This window comes from Diaphorina citri, unplaced genomic scaffold (genome assembly GCF_000475195.1).
Source record: "Diaphorina citri unplaced genomic scaffold, Diaci psyllid genome assembly version 1.1 scaffold332, whole genome shotgun sequence".
Classification (NCBI taxonomy): domain Eukaryota; kingdom Metazoa; phylum Arthropoda; class Insecta; order Hemiptera; family Psyllidae; genus Diaphorina; species Diaphorina citri.
The window spans coordinates 123,050-143,874 of NW_007377767.1; the positions used below are offsets into that span (position 1 = coordinate 123,050).

The 20,825-nt window shown below is 31.2% G+C and overlaps 1 protein-coding gene and 1 long non-coding RNA gene across 2 annotated transcripts in view; both read right to left on the reverse strand.

The window, feature by feature from the left end:
* Nucleotides 1-8,690: 8,690 nt before the first annotated feature.
* Nucleotides 8,691-20,825, reverse strand: part of LOC103507663 (zinc finger protein 583-like) — a 91,775-nt gene continuing 79,640 nt past the window's right edge. Inside the window, exons 6-7 of the mRNA XM_017443424.2 lie at nucleotides 12,436-12,683; nucleotides 8,691-10,605 (exon numbers count right to left, since the gene is read on the reverse strand). Coding sequence (XP_017298913.1) covers nucleotides 10,164-10,605; nucleotides 12,436-12,683 — 690 coding nt within the window. The 3' untranslated portion in view covers nucleotides 8,691-10,163. The remainder of the gene's footprint in view (nucleotides 10,606-12,435; nucleotides 12,684-20,825) is intronic.
* Nucleotides 17,708-19,232, reverse strand: LOC113466789. Its single transcript, XR_003391081.1, has 3 exons — nucleotides 19,134-19,232; nucleotides 18,830-19,014; nucleotides 17,708-17,888 (listed from the first exon to the last, which is right to left on the reverse strand). It is a non-coding gene; the product is annotated as an uncharacterized LOC113466789 (long non-coding RNA).

Genomic DNA, 20,825 nt, shown 5'->3' on the forward strand with positions numbered 1-20,825 from the left:
ATTGATAAAAAATATAAATAATAAATAAACTGATTCAAATAGATAATAAAAAAGAATGATCATTCTAGTGATAGAGGTTCATAACAAAATATTATAAAATAATACCGATTATGACTTGAGATTAAAAAAATAAAATAAAAAAAAAAAAACAAAACTTCTATACCTATTATTTTTCAAAATAATGGAGGAAATCGTTTACTTACTTATTTTGCTATTTTGTTTTACTCCTAAATTTCAAAACTTTTAATTTTCAAGTTTCCTCCAGATAATAAATTATTAATTACATGAAAAAAGTTATCAAACAAGATAATAATATAAATACATCGAGTTGACACACTATAAACTCCATACCTAAATTAAATTTGCTTCTTTTTTTTTAAAAAAAAAAAGTTTGTTTGTCAAATTTGAATTAAAGGTTTATGAATACGTGAAGGACAATTCAAAATGTAAATCATTTTTGCAAGTAAAAATGTAGGGGGGATACAGAATTATAACATTGAAGAATACCTCGATGGTCCATAAAAGTTTCGGTGGCGTGTTGGCAAACAGGAGATCCCAACCGAGGCAAAGAAACTTATCCTCATTTGGCCATATAATAATGGAGTCCAAAGCGATAGACAGAGGAAAATATTTTAGAGCCATAATCCTCACCTTCGTTACAAAGGACCGTCTCTGTAGCTAAATCTAAATGGCAATTACAATAATAAGAAACAATACTAGTGCAGATAATGGGCAATATCATAATAATATTTCAAGTACTAGTGCAGTTAAATACAATTAGTAGGTAAACCAAATCATTAATATATTTTACTTTGATGTGGCACATCACTTTACCCCCCTAATATGAATCTTATGATAATAATAGAAAGGAAAACTATGTATTAGTTTAGTAACTATACATAAATAAGTTTGTTACAAACATGGTATTTAAAATTTAATACTAAATACTCAGTATTTAGTCTTCAGACCACAATAATTCAGATGAAAATAGATTTTTCTTTATCATTGTGTAACAACTATTGAAATCATTCAAGCATTCCTTCCTTTTCCACTGACCTTTTTGCCAAAATCAAGTTTTGTTTGTAATGTCGCCGATTGATCGCTAATCACTTTTACAAGCAGCTATTCGAAAGTCTTCACGAAGCTGAGTGCTAAAAACCTTCATGTATTCATAAGTCATTCTGGCATGCGAATATTTACATCAAAAACCCGCGAGGCATAAAAGTTTTTAAAAAAATAATACTACAACAGTTCATAAATTTTCTTCTGACACATTTTTTCTTTTCAAAATTCATTATTTTACTTTTATCAGTTGTTTATTTTTACTTTACAATAGCCCAAATATGCAAGTCAAATCTAGAAGGTTATCAAATGAAGTTTCATTTGAAGTTGAATCGAAATTTGAAGAAAGAACAATAGCCCAAATATGCAAGTCAAATCTAGAAGGTTATCAAATGAAGTTTCATTTGAAGTTGAATCGAAATTTGAAGAAAGAACTCATGCTAAAGATTCAATTTTAACGTGGAACTACGTTTCTGGGACCTCCTATATTTAATTTGTATACCCATCATACACATTAATTCGACTCATATAATTATTTACAATAGCCCAATACATGTTGATTGTATTCTTCTTCGTTTTTATATGGAAAATACAAAGACATGTACCATATTACACATATTTTTTGTATAAAACATGCATAATAGCCGGACGCGTTATGTATATGTACCGTTTTTACCCGTAGTCTTGACAATAGCCCAAACATAAACTGTTTTTACAGTTTGTGTCCACAATACACAGAATCAAAGTAACTTTCTTCTGTTACTTTGATTTACCTTTTTATTTTCGTTTATCAATAAAAATTTCTGGAAATAGCCCAAAATGCAAAGTCCATCACTCATGTATGTTGCTGTAATATCCATTTGTTTTATCAAAATATCATTCTTCTTTATTCCGTGTTCCTGAGTTCTAATTAGAACATGTTCAATTTCCATAATAAAAACGTTGTAGCAATCGAATAAATATTTTCTGTATTATAGCAAAATTTTATGGGTAAATTAAGAAAATAAGTATGTACAAATACGAGAATGTCTTTTGATAAAACACCCAGAATGTTCACAAAAGCACTACGTGACGTATGGACTTGCATTCCACAACTCACATATTTATCGGATTATTCTTTCTTTTATTATTTCAATTGCAATAGCCCAAATACATAGAGTTTCCACTTGAAAAGTAAATAGAAAAACAATGTGACTACAATATAGAAGATAAATTTCAACTGTATTTCCATTGTATTATTACACTTTATTACAACTCGTTTTATTTATGTACATAATACTTCGGACATGATGTAATTTCAATATAGTTAAACACTTCTTGTAGTTCTTCATCATTATGATCTGGCTGTTCGAGTACCTATCTACCTTTCTTTTCATAAGATAATTATATTATTATTGCTTCTTTATTTACGTTTCAAGTATTGTACGCATATCGTACAAGGCTCTATGTACCATATTACACAATACTATTTTTTTGAAACAGTACAATACAATGATAACAATTCTGTTTATTTGAAAAACAACATTACCTTTATCCTCATTAAGCTATTATGTATCCCACAGTACATAACACTCAATATTGATTTGATACCTTATTTAAATATAAATTAAAATGTAATGAAAGTTCTGCTCAATGTGAGCGTAGTACTTATATTGGACGGAAAACCCCGTAAGTAGTAGAACTTGACATTCACATTTTAATCCAATATTTTTGAAAGAAAAAATACAATAGTCATACAACTCCTCCAATTTGTTCAATAGTTTCGAAATAAATTATTACAATAGTAACTCTGTTGTCAGTTGTTGTTTTTTTACTAATCCACACAAATAAGTATGTCAACTTCAGTAAAACTCAAATTTTATGTCTGTGTACTTTGAATTTACAAGGAAGGATCGATTAAATTGAGTCTTTCATTGAAGCATAGCAATGATTTTTATTAAAGAAAAGTAAATCATGAACATTGTTACAACTTGACATAACATTTATGATAGAGAATAATGAAAAATCATCAAATATACTCGATTAACAACTACCAACTTACTTAGATAAATCTGAGTAATGTACAGATATAAATTTTGAGAACTTACGCAAAAGAAAAATATGGAGGAAATATTTATTTTCTTTATGTTTAGTATTTATATTTAATTTATTATTTAAAATATCACATACTATTTTATTCACATTACTAATTTATGATTATTTATTGATTTACTGTATATTTTACCAGGTACCTATGGTAGTATTTTCATTGTGTTAGATCTGAAAATATTATTTTAAATATTACTATGATGGGTACCTTGAATATTACACTAAATCTGAAAAGGGATCCCATTTAATTACTTACTTCTACCTTATATATTTTTGAAGAACAAAAATCCATTGTTGTATTTTTGACATAAAGTTGACTTTATGTCAATTGAAGAAATTACATATTCGGCAGATACCTACTAACATTTTTCGATATTCAAGCTTATTGCTTGAAATTTCTTTCTAAAGAGTTTCCAGAGTACCTATTCCTTGAGGTTATTGATGAAAATCACTTATACCTATATCATGAAAAAGAAATATATAAATAGGCAGCAAATTCAATAAAACAGACAAAAAAATCAAATTTCAATGTTATTTCAGTTTTTTCTTCGTGGGTCCCATAGTATAATAATACTTCATACTTTTAACATAATAAGTACTTACTCTTAATAGGTTTGCAATCTTTTCAAGTTTTCGGTGTTTTAATTTTTTTTTCTTTTATTTTTATCTATTTTTATTATTATCTGTTTTTGTTTTACCAGTAGAACTAAACCAAAACCATTTCACTGTATTATTAAAGAGACTTTTTTTTAGAACAAATCTTTGATTAGAACAATTTGTTGAAAAATAAAACATAGATTACAATATTTTTTACTAGCAACACTTTGTTACACAAAGTACAAAGATTAAGTTTACTTAAAAGGTTGTTAAAACAGTTTGTCTCTTCCATTACTTTTCTCGCCATATTCCTTTTTTATATATTATTATTTTATTATTTATGATTGTTTTCTTATTTTTTCTATTTAATTCCTAGTTCAATTGTGTTAGTTGTTTCCTCTTTATTACATTTTTTTTTTTCAAGGCTAAAAGGCTCTCAAGTTAGCTGTAAAAGATTTTTCTCTGAGAAAGAAAGGAATCCATCAAACAGATGAGGGTAACTAACTTCACCACTTCTGAAAAATGAAAGATATTAACTTTTAATTTTGGTATTTATTTGCAATTGTCTCCATTAGAAACCAGACTTACTTTTCAATCGTAAGTAACGTACCTCTACTGTGTCGTATAAAAAACTTGGCCTGTGTAATAATATGTACCTATTGCTTCTTTTTTTGTTAAGTTTCTTTTCTGTTGTTCACTTACCTTATTTTTTTCGTTTTTCTAGGAAATGCACCAGTTTTTTTAATTGCCTATTTTTGTTTCTATCTAAATACCTCAGAAAAGTCTCAAATAGTACAGTGAATATTACAATTTTCTTTTGGAATTTAAGTAATTCATGTACCTATTGCTTCTTTTTTGTTAAGTTTTTTTTCTGTTGTTCACTTACCTTATTTTTTTCGTTTTTCTAGGAAATGCACCAGTTTTTTTAATTGTCTATTTTTGTTTCTATCTAAATACCTCAGAAAAGTCTCAAATAGTACAGTGAATATTACAATTTTCTTTTGGAATTTAAGTAATTCATATTAAGTTTTCAGTAGGCAGTAGTTTGTGTTTTTACAGTAAAATATATTATTCAGCATACAAGTCTTCAATGTACACGAGAGTATCGCTTTCAGAATTTTATTATTAAATTTAAGAAAGGAACGAAGAGGGGAGAGATAGAGAAACGATTTATTATGTAATTGTGTAAAACATTCACATGAAAGATGAAGTCCATATTTTCGGATTTGTACTTGAACACAAAAACTTAGAAGGTAGGTTTCTGCTTAATGAGAAAAACAGATATGTGAGTGCATTACTTGAATTCTGAAAATAATACTCTCCTACCGTAACAGTACTTTTTATTATTTTGCAATAGTAGGTTTTTTAATTATAATTTCATTTACTTACCTATATTACGATGGATTCCCCAGTAGATATATCAATTATTTTCTTTTTATTATAAGTATATAATTTCAGTAGACTTTAAACGTGCTTCATCATTTTTTCAAGCTTACAAATTTAAGGACTGCATGTCAACTTTAAAATTCGAAAAAATATTTACCCCATAATCTCATCACTTACTTAAGTATAATGTGACATTAACATACCAGTGGCTACGTATTTTTTGAAATTTAATCTTTGACAATGTTTTTGAACTTTTTAAAAATACCGAAGTAAAGCACTGAAGGCTACCTATAGAAGTACATGGTGGTTGTTGTCGAATGGAATACAAAACATGAAGTTTGCTGGGTAGTCTATTGAAAAAGTTGACAGCATGGTTATTTAATATTAGGTACCTACTTTACATAAGTAGGTACCTAAGCCTACTGGAATATTTATCAATTTTTATTCAATTAGATTTAAATAACAAGTATCAACATTACTATATATTTTCCTCCATTATTTTGATAAGATTTTAAACTTAATGGAAATTTTTTGACAAATTCCTTTACGATATTTACCTAATAATGACTTTGGAGAAAAACACCAATATCTGTTTGGGAACTACTTAAGTAACACAGTAACAAACTTTTGGGCTAAATTAAGTAACTAATAGTATTGGTATTAAAATCATTACTAGGTATTTTTTGTGAGACTGATATCAAACTGGCGGTCTCGTAATTTATGATAGTGAAATCTGGAAGGTGACGATAATTTGGACTTTATGGGGCAAAAATAATAAAATAGATACTGAGCAAAAGATACCAAAAAAATCTCGTTTTTTAAATACTATAAGGAAATGAAAAATTATACCCTTTAAACGATGTAATTATGTAGGAGTTTCCAAAACATACAGAGTTTTTTTTTTACCAACTACATGACTGGCGGAAATTGGACTTTGTATCCAAGTATATATCTATTAAGTAACCAATATAGCCTGCCTTATGAACAAATTACACATTTTTTATCCAACTATGACAATGTAGGACATGGTGGTCTCAGAAGAAAAGTAAGTATAGGTACCTACATATAAGTTGATCATCATTCTTTTAAGTCGATAACTATCCATTATATAACTATCTGAAATCTGAGTACCTACATTATTCAGTACACAACACCTGTTCACTTATTTGGTATTTTACCAAACTATGTGCATCCTTGGAAACTCCAACAGACAAAAGTTATAATGCTTCAAACAGAAAACAAAAACATCTGATAAGTATAAAACATGCAAAAATTCATGTCTTTTTGAATTTCCATTTTGTAATACAATGGAAATACAGTTGAAATTTATCTTCTATATTGTAGTCACATTGTTTTTCTATTTACTTTTCAAGTGGAAACTCTATGTATTTGGGCTATTGCAATTGAAATAATAAAAGAAAGAATAATCCGATAAATATGTGAGTTGTGGAATGCAAGTCCATACGTCACGTAGTGCTTTTGTGAACATTCTGGGTGTTTTATCAAAAGACATTCTCGTATTTGTACATACTTATTTTCTTAATTTACCCATAAAATTTTGCTATAATACAGAAAATATTTATTCGATTGCTACAACGTTTTTATTATGGAAATTGAACATGTTCTAATTAGAACTCAGGAACACGGAATAAAGAAGAATGATATTTTGATAAAACAAATGGATATTACAGCAACATACATGAGTGATGGACTTTGCATTTTGGGCTATTTCCAGAAATTTTTATTGATAAACGAAAATAAAAAGGTAAATCAAAGTAACAGAAGAAAGTTACTTTGATTCTGTGTATTGTGGACACAAACTGTAAAAACAGTTTATGTTTGGGCTATTGTCAAGACTACGGGTAAAAACGGTACATATACATAACGCGTCCGGCTATTATGCATGTTTTATACAAAAAATATGTGTAATATGGTACATGTCTTTGTATTTTCCATATAAAAACGAAGAAGAATACAATCAACATGTATTGGGCTATTGTAAATAATTATATGAGTCGAATTAATGTGTATGATGGGTATACAAATTAAATATAGGAGGTCCCAGAAACGTAGTTCCACGTTAAAATTGAATCTTTAGCATGAGTTCTTTCTTCAAATTTCGATTCAACTTCAAATGAAACTTCATTTGATAACCTTCTAGATTTGACTTGCATATTTGGGCTATTGTAAAATTGGTTTCCATAGTTATAGGCACCTATGCTGTTTTATTATTCAAAATAGTATACCTGCTTCTTTTGAATAAGAAGGTACCTCATAGAGCATCTGAACTAGCATGCTAAGTATGTAAATACCTACTAGACTTAATCACTTTTTCGTAGATATTTCACCTCACTAAACATGTGTACTAATATAAATCAAAGAAGTGTTTGTACCCAGGAATTAGAAAAGATTAAGAGTAGGTACAGCAGAAAATACTGTTAATTTTGAATAATGATGCTAGTAATACATTATTAGTTTTTTTCTTTGCTAGTAATACAGAAGGCAGCAAAAAGTTCCAATGAAAGTTTAAATGTTGGTTGGTTCACAAAACTGAAACAAACAGTTACTGATCGAATAGGTACATCATTAAAAGTTACTGCTAGAGAACTAAATTTTCGAACCCCCTTAGCATGGTCACGTATTCTGTATGAAAAGTCTACTCACAAAATTATGACGCAATTATAACTATAAGAAACATTCTTAACAAATACTATTGTAATGTAAAGTCCGGGACATTTATTATTTATTTAGACATGACGTCCAATGCAATGTCAAGCAATTCTCTCCTTCTTATATTTAGACGAGAGAATTGTGATCAGTAATAAAATGGTACTAAAAATTATTATATTTACATTAATGTTTTTACGTGCAGTCACATGGTAATGTGACAGTTTTTTAAAAATATATTAGTTAAATTAGAAAAGAAATGACTGAATAAAAGTATAAGTTAAAAATTATTTATTATTGTTTTTTTATTTTATACAATCTATGAAAACTTATCAAATTTTACACACCTTCATTTTTGCTTGACGAGATCGACGCAACTAATGTACTTACTACCTACCAAAATCAGGCACGAGTATACTTATTAATGTGGCCTATGTATACATACAAAACGAAGACGTGTAATTGAAAAAAGTGGGATTAAGGTTATTTTATCATTATAGGTAGTGAGGTATTATAAGAGAAATTTTATCTTCATTTGATGGTTTAATAATTGAAGAAATTTGAGGCGAACTTTATTTATTAAATCATATTTGAAAATCGAGGCGAACTTTGTTTATTAAATCATAATGTTTAACTGAAGAAGTAGAATGAAATGATTAATTTAGGAACAAAATTTTGAAAGGCCATATTTTTACTAAATTTTTTAAAAGAAAATCATTGAAAAATAAACAAATAAAAGAATTATTCAGGAAAAGTCATTATGCATTTTTTATCTTATTAAATTTACACATTAAAAGTAATTAAAACATTGAAAATAAACGATATTTTTTTTTTTTTTTAATAAATAAATTTTATCACAGCCATGAATATTTTCAATTTTTATTTCAAAGATTATATTTTACAAAATCAATTTAAAGTGAAAAATTACAACCAGAGAAGAATTTTTGAAATAATAAAATAGAATTAATTAAAAATAAATTGGATTCTTTTGAAATATAATAGAAACCTAAAGGTTAATTTTGGTGCTACTGTGTAAATTTAATAAGTTTGTGTTGTGTGTTTATTATTAGTTTTCCACAGTTTATTATTACTTTTTTGAGCCTTTGAAAATTTTCAAAAAATTATTGGTTTCCATAGTTATAGGCACCTATGCTGTTTTATTATTCAAAATAGTATACCTGCTTGTTTTGAATAAGAAGGTACCTCATAGAGCATCTGAACTAGCATGCTAAGTATGTAAATACCTACTAGACTTAATCACTTTTTCGTAGATATTTCACCTCACTAAACATGTGTACTAATATAAATCAAAGAAGTGTTTGTACCCAGGAATTAGAAAAGATTAAGAGTACAGCAGAAAATACTGTTAATTTTGAATAATGATGCTAGTAATACATTATTAGTTTTTTTCTTTGTTAGTAATACAGAAGGCAGCAAAAAGTTCCAATGAAAGGTTAAATGTTGGTTGGTTCACAAAACTGAAACAAACAGTTACTGATCGAATAGGTACATCATTAAAAGTTACTGCTAGAGAACTAAATTTAGAGAGAAACAATCAATCAGATTATTCTCTCGTTTATTCGTTTATTACAATAATTTTGTCTCATATTCCTGGGTACACTTTAGATATAGGAATCAATTCAAAAAGTAGTCCCTGCTTAAAAAATAGGAAAATAATAATAAATCAAAACAAACCTAAAGTAGAAAATAAATGTAACTAAATAAATACCTATTATTTTTATGAGGAACACGAATTTTTCATCTAAATGTAAATTACTGAATAATCTTCAGTTCAAATTTTCAAAACTTATAAAACATACATTCTGTACAGTTAATTTTATTACAGTCAGTTTATTAGGATTTTGATACCTAAGTATCTAGGGTAAAACATTGTATGTATTATTTAAATCTATGTACATGAATATTATTGTTTACAGTATTATTATTTACAAATTAATGCACAATATTGCAGGCTTGCAATATTTACCAATCTATTTTCTCTTTGAAAGATATCATTAAAAAGTACTGGTACTTTATAACTATATAAGGTATCTATCTACTTTCGAAAAAAGTTTGGTGCTATTTGAAAGTTGAGTAAAAGAAAAGTAATCTTGAATTGATTGTTTTTATTTTTGAATATATTGGTTGTAACTGTTATAATCAAACGAAGGAAAAGTGGAAGGATTGTTATGACCATTGACCACTGCAGATTTTTTTATTCCATTATATTGAGGAGACATTCGTCTCTGTTTGGCTCCAGTAGGATCTATATTGGGTGTTGTAGATTTGTTTTTCATTCCATACTCTGAGAAGGTTTGACCTTGCTCTGAGTTAAATCTTTCTTCTCAGAAGTATGAAAAACCTCATGGATGTTGATGATTGGGTAACGAAAATCCAAGAGCTCTTGGATCTCCGTGTAACCTGAGTGCTTGTTCTAACCTTTGTTCTTGTAGACGTAATGCCTCTGTCAGATCAGGACTCACTTGACCTTGATGATTAAAGTTTTGAGTGTTGTTTGCAATGGTTGTAGCAATGCTATGCTGGCGTAAGCTATTGTTATCACTTTGTTGAGTTGTTGACGCTGCAACAGCTTGAGAAACAGCCAACCTCAGAGCTTCAGCCTGTGAACGCAAGAATGCTTCTTGCATTCTCAACGTGGGCGAAGTATTGGACTGTTGTTGTTGATGAAGCAGGGATTGGCTTTGGTCGACCATAGAAGACATAGACGCACGCATGGCTGCATTCATGGCGGCAAGTTGTACTGCGGACATGTCAGGTGATGCATTGCCCACTTGAGGACCATTCCTGTGAAAAATGATAAACCAAAATCTTGATAGTGGCCAGCATATATTATATTATTCGAAGTCATCACTTGTAGAAATAATTACAGAGCTATGGTGATATGGAACATGTGTTTCCAATATGTATATTGGCTGTTTGCTCATGTGTCTTAAGTAGAACCCAAGCACTTTCGTTCTAATCCCCCAATATGATGTTGTAGTAGTAGCAGTGTAGCTGCACCGAGGGAGGTTGATGCATTGATGGTCTCTAGCCAAGATTACTTGGCCCGTCCCGAACTGCAGTCGTGGTGATATGGAACATGTGTTTCCAATATGTATATTAGCTGTTTGCTCATGTGTCTTAAGTAGAACCCAAGCACTTTCGTTCTAATCCCCCAATATGATGTTGTAGTAGTAGTAGCAGTGTAGCTGCACCGAGGGAGGTTGATGCATTGATGGTCTCTAGCCAAGATTACTTGGCCCGTCCCGAACTGCAGTCAACCATCCCTAATATGTACATGGTGTGCTAGGAACAAACATCCTTAGCTTAGTGCACACCACACTGGACTTGTACAATGGAAGTCTTTGGTTCGTAAATATCTGTTTCTCATTTCGACTTAACCACTGTCAGCTTTTGAGGACAATCGAGCACCTACTAGTAAAAAAATAATTTTTACTTTTTAGTATATAAGGAGTAAGGACCCTTCTTTTTGATTTAATGCAAATATTTTTCTATTCCAGATCTATGCAAACTAGTGGCAAATGTTAGCACACTCTGTCAATCAATTTAAAAAATTTAAAACATCTTAATCGACATTGTCTTGATAAGAATAATCTATTTATTTTTATCTCATTTTAATTTTTAAATATTTCTTACGATTATTAAAAACAATTTTATTTTGAAATTGTAGTTTTTTAGTAGGTACCTGTTGTACCAAAAATTAATTTCATCATGTTGTTTGCTGTGCTTGAATCCGAATTTTGAATACCAGGTTTAAACGTATTTTTTTAGTAGGTACCTGTTGTACCAAAAATTAATTTCATCATGTTGTTTGCTGTGCTTGAATCCGAATTTTGAATACCAGGTTTAAATAAATACATACTGTACCCACCTATCCATTGTTTATGAAAGTTTCCATCAATCTAAAATTCAATACGCTGCCGCGCTGATGAGCTCGAGGTATAGGAGAAATTAGATACCTACCTACATATATGCATTATATTATCATGAACACAAAGATAAAATTTTCTACGGGAAAGGCCGAACTACATGATGAAAATGGAGGAAAAGAGGGGGAGGGTGAAAAATTAAACAAACAACGTCGTGTGATTGATTATAATACAATAACTGTCATGGCGGCGGACTACAACAAATATGAATTATAAATCTATTCACTGCAACCAATGCTAGCTTTCTATTCGGACATTTATAATTTTTTTCCAAGTGGAAAATGTAAAAAGTTATCATCATGACTCACATTAATTTGAATTTCACATCTTTTTTATTCTTCAATTAATTTTATATTGCGTGATGGAACATTGAATTATTCGATAAATAATCTATGCTATAATATATTACTTCAATTTTATTGAAGCGAATGTTTTATCAAAATATTTGCTCCCAAAATATTTCTGGATTCATCATACTTCTTCCTTGCTCTCAAATTCAGTGGACAATGGAAATGCTGTACAAAATTATTACAACTAATCAGTATCGAGGTTATTTATTTAGTGACACATGACGTTCGTGTGATGACATGGAAAACTTCCCAGGCTAGAAGATTCTTTACTCAATGCTTTTCATTCTGGCTTAACATCTCATTCTGTTTTTTTTTTTTTTTTTCAGGATACCTACGTACCTATATCATAGTAACAAAAGATGGGAAACTTACTTGTCACACCAGACGGTGGATCTTTATGATGTAGCTTCATGTGTTCTACTAGGGCCTCGCCTCCGAGGAAGAACTTATGACATAATGGACAAGTCGCAGCATTGGTGCCGCCAATGAAGGCAGCATGTTGTTGCAACATATCAGTTCGGAGCTCTACTTCCTGAGTTCCACAGCTTACTCGGACATGGTTGAGGCCGTGATTCCATTGAGCCTGCAAACACAAAGTACATCGGATGTCACACAAACAAGTTCACACGTAGGTACATGCAATTAAGATAAATTTGATGTAGACACGAAATTTTTGAAGTGAGATAAATAAATTATTTATGACAATGGATTGACGTTTAAGACAAATCTATGTAAACATAATACATAAGAGGAAGTAAATAAGGAAAGTAAAAATACTTTTGAATAAGTTTAATAATGTGTGGTTCCATCCCATTACCGCTAATGTATATCCATCACACATGTACTAAATCACAATATTCTCATACATTTTAAAAGGTGCATTATTCCGATACACGTAGGTACATGCAATTAAGATAAATTTGATGTAGACACGAAATTTTTGAAGTGAGATAGATAAATTATTTATGACAATGGATTGACGTTTAAGACAATCTATATAAACATAATACATAAGAGGAAGTAAATAAGGAAAGTAAAAATACTTTTGAATAAGTTTAATAATGTGTAGTTCCATCCCATTACCGCTAATGTATATCCATCACACATGTACTAAATCACAATATTCTCATACATTTTAAAAGGTGCATTATTCCGAAAGAAAAAATATCTACAAGCCTTTAAGTACATTTTAATACTTGAATATAAGCTATCTATCTACCTACTCTGTGCCTAGATTTTTTTCCTCAATACCCCTAACTAAAACAAAGACTTTCGAATTCTTATGTCAAGCTTTAGAAGTAATGTTAATATTAGATGGGTAGATAAGTAGATATAATAAAAAAAAGTAATAAAATATGAATGGAAATATTCCCTACTTACTATTAGTCTGTATTATTATTTATTAGATTGCAATTATTATCAAAGATACCTGTGCTTTCTACATACTTAACAAACTGAGAGAATATTGTACATAGGTATTATGAATAAAAGAGTGTTGTGTCGACAGTCCACGGAGTACACATGTAGTGAATTAGAGCATTAACTTTTTGATTGGAAAAGGAAACCCAAAAATAAATTAATAAAAGTGGCATAATGAAAGGAGAAGGCGAAGAAAAAAAGAAAAAAAAAACAAATTACGAAGAACATGTGGGTAATGTAAACATAAACATGTGAAAGATGCAATAAACACCCTTGTAAATGTAAAACGCGCGATGATCTTTAAGAAATTGGGTTAGTAGAATATAAGAAAAAAAGGGTGAAAGTGAAAGGGGATGAAGTTGTGTAGATTTTGGAGATGCTTTGTTGGTGCTTAGAGGAGTTTTGATTTTCACTTATCTATACCTAATGTACCTAATGATATTTTATTCAGAAGAAGATATTTTCTATTCATTATGCACAATAATAGTTATGAGATGAGCTTATGAGTTAATTCCTACTAATCAGTGAAGATATAATCATAAAAATCTGGTGTGAACATCACACGACTTTCCTTATCCTATTGAATGATTCTTATTTGAGTGTTCTTTTACCCTAATTTTTACAATATCTCTAACCGTTTTGTAGCTATAGCTGAAAACCGCCAAAAAACGGTCGAAATCTGTCCAAAAGCGGTCAAAATACCGCCAAGCGCAGCAACCATCTCAACCAAACGTTTTGTGTTGCATCCTTGTCACATTTGTGAACTACATACCAAATTTCAAGTCTCTAGCTCATACCGTTCCCGAGATATTATTGAATTACACCGAAAACCGCCAAAAAGCGGATTTTTTTTTTGATAAAAGTGAGGCATTTTTTTTTTTTTTTTTTTTTTTTTTTTTTTTTTTTTTTTTTTTTTTCCAAAATGTTAAGTAATGTGAAATCTTAGGGAAAAAGCCATTGTATTGTTATTATCATGGCTTATTAAAAAATAAATCCAGAATAGCAATCGATGAAAGAATTTTCTATTGAACTACTATTTTTACTTACATAGAATGACTATCATCCATGCTTTCCTTTTTCCATGGCCTGTAACGAAAATAATGTAAATTAGATGCCTGCTTGCTGCTAGTAGGTACCTAAATAGTACATAAAACGTGGTCCATAATTTTGGATCTAGTGCTGATAGAACTAAATTGGACACAATTCCAGGCCTTTAGTCAGATGTAAAAAAAGACACTGGAACTTCTACATAAAAGCAGATGAGTGACAAACGTTTAAAAACAGCCCAACATAAAGTCAACATTTGTTTATTACCGTCGGTAAGTCTGAAATATTCTGAATCAGTTGTATCTTAAATAACCCTAGATCGCGTCATTGCCTTTTTAGAATAACTTGTAAATGAAGTTAGTTTTGAGGAACGACCCCTCCTAGTAGTGAAAGGAGAGAAGCACGATACAGGGTACTAATTAATAGGTTTATATCTGGTGGTTCATCTCCTACCAAACAGAAGAAAAAAAATCATGGGTAGGTAAAAAAAAAGAAAAGAAAATTAGAAAGAAAAAAAAAATCAATAAAAAATTCGTTTCTAACAACAAAGCTCCCTTACCCTATGATTATGTTAGGTAGGAATAGGAACAGTGGTAGAAGCCCTACATAGGTAACATGCATTCATTATTTTCAAATGCAAAGGATATCATCTTGTGGTTCCATTCTTTCTGAAAAGGAGTAATAATTGGACTTTCATTGCCTCTACCTCTTTTTAAAGGACAAAATATAGGTGAAATAAGTCAAATTATTCCAGTGGGTATCTGGATTATTTTACTTCGCTTATACATTTGCGGCAGTATCACATCTACCAAAATTCTGATTCTAAACATGAATTAATTCCAAACAAAAGAAACGTAAATGTCCATAATGTGTTGAAAATGATGACAATTAATATGGTGAATATTACTAGGCATTATTCGAATAACTCTTTCGAAGAGGGAAAAAAATGTTAAAATGTTAATTTACGTGAAAGTTCATGTCGACTTTGCGGTGACAAAACAAGGTGATAGAAATGGGAGGCGTGAGATTGGGCAAGAGAGGAAGGATAGGACCTAAACTAATTAATAATTTGTGGTCAGGGTATGATGCTCAAACAGATGATTTTTAGCACTCCTCCCTCTACCTACATAGGCAACATGCATCCATTATTTTCAAATGCAAAGGATATCATCTTGTGGTTCCATTCCTTTTGAAAAGGAGTAATAATTGGACTTTCATTACCTCTTTTTTAAAAGAGGAATATAGGTAAAATAAGTCAGATTATTCCAGTGGGTATCTGGATTATTTTACTTAGCTTATACATTTGCGGCAGTATCATATCTACCAAAATTTTGATTCTAAACATGAATTAATTCCAAACAAAACAAACGTAAATGTCCATAATGTGTTGAAAATGATGACAATAAAATTAATATGGTGAATATTACTAGGCATTATTCGAATAACTCTTTCGAAGAGGGAAAAAATGTTAAAATGTTAATTTACGTGAAAGTTCATGTCGACTTTGTGGTGCTAAAACAAGGTGATAGAAATCGGAGGTGTGAGATTGGGAAAGAGAGGAAGGATAGGACCTAAACTAATTAATAATTTGTGGTCAGGGTATGATGCTCAAACAGATGATTTTTAGCACTCCTCCCTCTAGTCAGTGGCGTAAAATAACACTGTTTACTCGTGACGAAGGGTTCCTATTGCTTGCATATTTAGGTACCCTAACTGGTTTGCTTATGAAGCATAATAGCGCCTCCCCGATCTAGAGCTTTTAGTGTGAAATATAAAGCTTAACAAATGGTGGATATGTATTGCCTTTCCATTTATAACGGGATCTTAATTTCAAATTGATTTTTTTTTATCTGCTTGTATTAAAACTTGTACGCTTTCAAGGGGGGAAAATGTCGACAGTTTGAAAAGTAAAACAATTTTGTTCGGGACGTCTTCTCACATATGTATCCACAGACATTATTGCGGCAAAAAATAGCGCCTCCCCGATCTAGAGCTTTTAGTGTGGGATATAACTTAACAAATAGTGGATATGTATTGCCTTCCCATTTATAACGGGATCTTCATTTCAAGTTGATTTTTTATCTGCTTGTATTAAAACTTGTACGCTTTCAAGGGGGAAAATGTCGACAGTTTGAAAAGTAAAACAATTTTGTTCGGGACGTCTTCTCACATATGTATCCACAGACATTATTGCGGCAAAGTCATAAACTCCAGATCTATTATGTGTCCGTCAAAACATACATCCGTGATTTATGCATTCCGGAGAAATTCGTTTGAGTAACTGCAGTTTTATGATAACTAATGTACTTGTGTAGGTATGTGAGGTTGTTTCAAAAATTGGTTAACTAAACAATATAAATAAAATAGAAGAGAAAACTTACTTGTATTCCTAAATATATTAGAAATTTCTTCTTGAACTTATGTACATACCTAAGTAAATAACTATCCCATTACTGATTTATTTACCTAGCAACTTGGAATCATTGGGTACTCGGAATAATGCACCTTTTAAAATGTATGAGAATATTGTGATTTAGTACATGTGTGATGGATATACATTAGCGGTAATGGGATGGAACCACACATTATATTGGTTCAAAAATTGGTTAACTAAACAATATAAATAAAATAGAAGAGAAAACTTCCCTGTATTCCTAAATATATTAGAAATTTCTTCTTGAACTTATGTACATACCTAAGTAAATAACTATCCCATTACTGATTTATTTACCTAGCAACTTGGAATCATTGGGTACTCGGAATAATGCACCTTTTAAAATGTATGAGAATATTGTGATTTAGTACATGTGTGATGGATATACATTAGCGGTAATGGGATGGAACCACACATTATTAAACTTATTCAAAAGTATTTTTACTTTCCTTATTTACTTCCTCTTATGTATTATGTTTACATAGATTTGTCTTAAACGTCAATCCATTGTCATAAATAATTTATTTATCTCACTTCAAAAATTTCGTGTCTACATCAAATTTATCTTAATTGCATGTACCTACGTGTGAACTTGTTTGTGTGACATCCGATGTACTTTGTGTTTGCAGGCTCAATGGAATCACGGCCTCAACCATGTCCGAGTAAGCTGTGGAACTCAGGAAGTAGAGCTCCGAACTGATATGTTGCAACAACATGCTGCCTTCATTGGCGGCACCAATGCTGCGACTTGTCCATTATGTCATAAGTTCTTCCTCGGAGGCGAGGCCCTAGTAGAACACATGAAGCTACATCATAAAGATCCACCGTCTGGTGTGACAAGTAAGTTTCCCATCTTTTGCTACTATGATATATACGTAGGTACATGTCCTGAAAAAAAAAAAAAAAAAAAAAAAAAAAAAAAAAAAAAAAATAGAATGAGATGTTAAGCCAGAATGAAAAGCATTGAGTAAAGAATCTTCTAGCCTGGGACGTTTTCCATGTCATCACACGAACGTCATGTGTCACTAAATATATAACCTCGATACTGATTAGTTGTAATAAATTTGTACAGCATTTCCATTGTCCACTGAATTTGAGAGCAAGGAAGAAGTATGATGAATTCAGAAATATTTTGGGAGCAAATATTTTGATAAAACATTCGCTTCAATAAAATTGAAGTAATATGTTATAAAATAAATTATTTATCGAATAATTCAATGTTCCATCACGCAATATAAAATTAATTGAAGAATAAAAAAGATGTGAAATTCAAATTAATGTGAGTCATGATGATAACTTTTTACATTTTCCACTTGGAAAAAAATTATAAATGTCCGAATAGAAAGCTAGCATTGGTTGCAGTGAATAGATTTATAATTCATATTTGTTGTAGTCCGCCGCCATGACAGTTATTGTATTATAATCAATCACACGACGTTGTTTGTTTAATTTTTCACCCTCCCCCTCTTTTCCTCCATTTTCATCATGTAGTTCGGCCTTTCCCGTAGAAAATTTTATCTTTGTGTTCATGATAATATAATGCATATATGTAGGTAGGTATCTAATTTCTCCTATACCTCGAGCTCATCAGCGCGGCAGCGTATTGAATTTTAGATTGATGGAAACTTTCATAAACAATGGATAGGTGGGTACAGTATGTATTTATTTATACCTGGTATTCAAAATTCGGATTCAAGCACAGCAAACAACATGATGAAATTAATTTTTGGTACAACAGGTACCTACTAAAAAAATACAATTTCAAACTTAACATTTATAAATTTTGTTTTCTAGCTCCTACATCGGAAATCTCAGGGATTGGACCTTACCTAGCAAAACGAAGAACAGCCAATCACCCATGTCCTGTATGTGGGAAGCATTACGTCAATGAAGGAAGTCTGAGAAAGCATATGGCTTGTCATCCAGAAACTGCTCAACTTGCTTCTACACTTCGTATGTGGCCATGCTCCGTGTGTCAAGCCGTGTTTACTCATGAATCAGGTGAATATTTCAACTATAAATCAGAAAAAGCAATTTTCAAGGACCTTTCAATTTTTTTAACCCCCAAGTGCAACATTGAGCTGTCTGTAAAAGTGTAAATACATAAGATTACCTTAAATAACAAAACATTACCTTAAATGGAAACAAAATCTAGTATGGACATTGTGAATTTTGACTGATGAAAATATTTCTCATGTTTATTGTTACAGGGTTACTCAGCCATATGGAACACATGCGTATGGATCCTAAGCATCAGTTTGCAGCTCAATATGTACTAAGTCGGGCTGCAGCTGAAAGAAGAGAGCGAGAAAATATCTTAGCAACGGCAGCATTAGGATTACCCATAAGTCTTGGAACAAATCCTAGTCAATGTGAAAGTCCTTCTGGACATTCTGATACCTCATCTCAAAATGGGGAGAGGTTATCTTCAGCAGGATCAGATCCTGGGAATAACTTTAATAATAACAACAATAATAACAATAACAATATGACCGCTGCTAAGCTAGCTGAACTTATGGCTGGAAGAGCAGTAGCTAATAATGGCTAACAACAATAATAACAATAACAATATGACCGCTGCTAAGCTAGCTGAACTTATGGCTGGAAGAGCAGTAGCTAATAATGGCTACTACCTAGGTCAACAAACCCAGTACAATGCTAACGACCTGCAGAGAGCTGCAACCGCTTTGATCCAGCAACAGGCTCAGGTAGCTGCTGCAGCTGCACAGGTCCAAGCACAAGCACAAGCTCAAAACCAAAGTGTCAATTCTGGATCTCAACAAGTACCTGGAAATCAAGCCCAAAACTGTACAAGTACTATTGCACCTGAATCTCCTAATGCAGCCACTGCAGTACAAGTAGCAGCGGCTAACCTGGCTGCAGCTATGAGAATGTCTCAGAATCAAGCAAACTCCAACTCTTTACAGCAAAGTCCTAACCAAAACAACCAAAGGTGAGAACTGAATAATAAACAAATGTTGACTTTATGTTGGGCTGTTTTTAAACGTTTGTCACTCATCTGCTTTTATGTAGAAGTTCCAGTGTCTTTTTTTTAAATCTGACTAAAGGCCTGGAATTTTGTCCAATTTAGTTCTATCAGCACTAAATCCAAAATTATGGACCACGTTTTATGTACTATTTAGGTACCTACTAGCAGCAAGCAGGCATCTAATTTACATTATTTTCGTTACAGGAATAAGAACAACAGCTGGGCTTCTGAAATTATGTTGAAAAATGTTGGTAATCGATCGAAGAATTCGTTTAGTAAATGAAATGAAGTGCAGCAGAAATTATAAGACGTTTCTCTAGACCAGATGCAATTTATGCATTTTTTGTATTAACCTGAGCATCTCTGTTGCAGCATATGGCTGATCCACTGATCCTTGCTTCTGACATTACAGCAAGAAACAATAGACAATGCTTAATTCAACATAATCATTGAAACAATAACTAGTACCTACTCTAAGAAGTCCAAGATGTTATTAAGTGAAACAACTTCTGAGAGATTAAAGATGCGCAACTTGCATGGCGAAGTAAGCTATAAGCCTTCGTTTTATTGTTGAGATCTTTACCTAAGACTTCAATCTGGTCTACGTTCCTCGCAAGTCAGTAAAATTTTGTTTATAGCAGGAAAGTACAGTATGCTGTATTCCAATAGTAGGTACCTGGATTTCAATGAATAGGAAGGAAAGACGTAGGTACCTTACCCAGTGAAACATGAGAGGGTATAATTTGAATAGTGTAGAACATGATGAATGCTCATCAGAGTCATCAGCTTATTATAAATCCCCCCAAAAAATACCACTTCGTGGCATAAAAAAGACC